General features: G+C 40.4%; 1 protein-coding gene across 1 annotated transcript; it reads right to left on the bottom strand.

Annotated features, from left to right (window-relative positions):
* Positions 1 to 342: 342 nt before the first annotated feature.
* On the bottom strand, positions 343 to 1,066 carry LOC113745326 (piggyBac transposable element-derived protein 4-like). The gene is made up of 2 exons (XM_027276856.1): positions 668 to 1,066; positions 343 to 591 (listed from the first exon to the last, which is right to left on the bottom strand). The coding sequence occupies exons 1-2, from the start codon at positions 1,055 to 1,057 to the stop codon at positions 430 to 432; spliced, it is 552 nt and encodes a 183-aa protein (XP_027132657.1). The 5' UTR covers positions 1,058 to 1,066; the 3' UTR covers positions 343 to 429.
* Positions 1,067 to 1,086: the final 20 nt, after the last annotated feature.

Genomic DNA, 1,086 nt, shown 5'->3' with positions numbered 1-1,086 from the left:
TATATATATACATACATACATACACACATACATATAGTACACACACATATATATATACATATGTATATATATACACACAAACACACACACACACATATATATGTGTGTGTGTGTGTACTATATGTATGTATATATGTTCACGTGTAATGTACATTATGTAATGTATATTATGTGAATATTTTTTTCAACCTTCACTGCATTAAATTTTTTGACCAACTTCAGTCCTAATCATAACTATCAAACTTTCATTTATTTCTTACATAATTTTATCCCTTTAATGTCATTTTGGGAACATGAACCCACATACTTATTATCAAAATCACAAAATACAGAAGATGAAGATGAAGACGAACAATTTAAACAATTTAACAATTTGCATTTGTGTCACTGAGGGAATTGAGCCAGTGAAGCAGGAGCTGCAGATACTGGTCAGGTGGACAGACGCCGTCTGAAAAGTTTCCTCTCATTCCAGCTGGGATTCACATCTGTATAGAGGATGTAAGCATTAAAAGCTGAGACATTCAAGATATTGCAGAAGAGTGTCTGCGGCCACCTGGAGGATCGCCGACTGCAACTGTATGTGCCGACAACCTGCAGAAGAAGAATATTATATGTTTTAAGTAACAACAAAATAAATTGTAAATAATTTATGTGTAATAGCACATACCTTATCCAGGTTGTCGACTGCACATTTGCAGTGATTGTAGTCCACTATGATCTTCGGTTTCCTCTTTGGCCCCTCCTCCACTGCTGGATCTCTATGTTTTGTGCTGAGCAGGAGCACATTCTTTCCCTTCTTTGGAATGTATGACACAACTGTCTGGGTGCGACTGAATGCAAACACGGAGGACAGCACTGGTCTCAGCCTGGTCTGAAGAAGCTGTGGGGGGAGCTCCGGTTTATTTTTCCTCAGGGTGCCCACCACGGTCATCTTCCTCTTGTGTAGCTCCTCTGCCAGTGGAAAAGAAGTGAAAAAGTTGTCCACTGTCACAGTGCGACCCTCAAATCCCTCTGTCATCTCAAGGGCGACCCGCATCCCCTGGTTCACCTCTCTCATTGCCCCTGGAGACCTCCCAGTGTATACCT

This window comes from Larimichthys crocea, unplaced genomic scaffold (assembly GCF_000972845.2).
Source record: "Larimichthys crocea isolate SSNF unplaced genomic scaffold, L_crocea_2.0 scaffold64995, whole genome shotgun sequence".
Taxonomy (NCBI): Eukaryota; Metazoa; Chordata; class Actinopteri; family Sciaenidae; genus Larimichthys; species Larimichthys crocea.
Note: the sequence above shows the minus strand (reverse complement) of the source record. Positions and strands in the feature narration are given on the sequence as shown.

What these genes read in the sequence shown, in the direction of transcription:
- LOC113745326 (XM_027276856.1), bottom strand. Translation starts at nt 1,057, where the DNA reads ATGAGAGAGGTGAACCAGGGGATGCGGGTCGCCCTTGAGATGACAGAG. An exon ending in CAGTCGACAACCTGGATAAG is followed by an intron (nt 592 to 667) that starts GTATGTGCTATT and finishes CTTCTTCTGCAG; the next exon opens with GTTGTCGGCACATACAGTTG.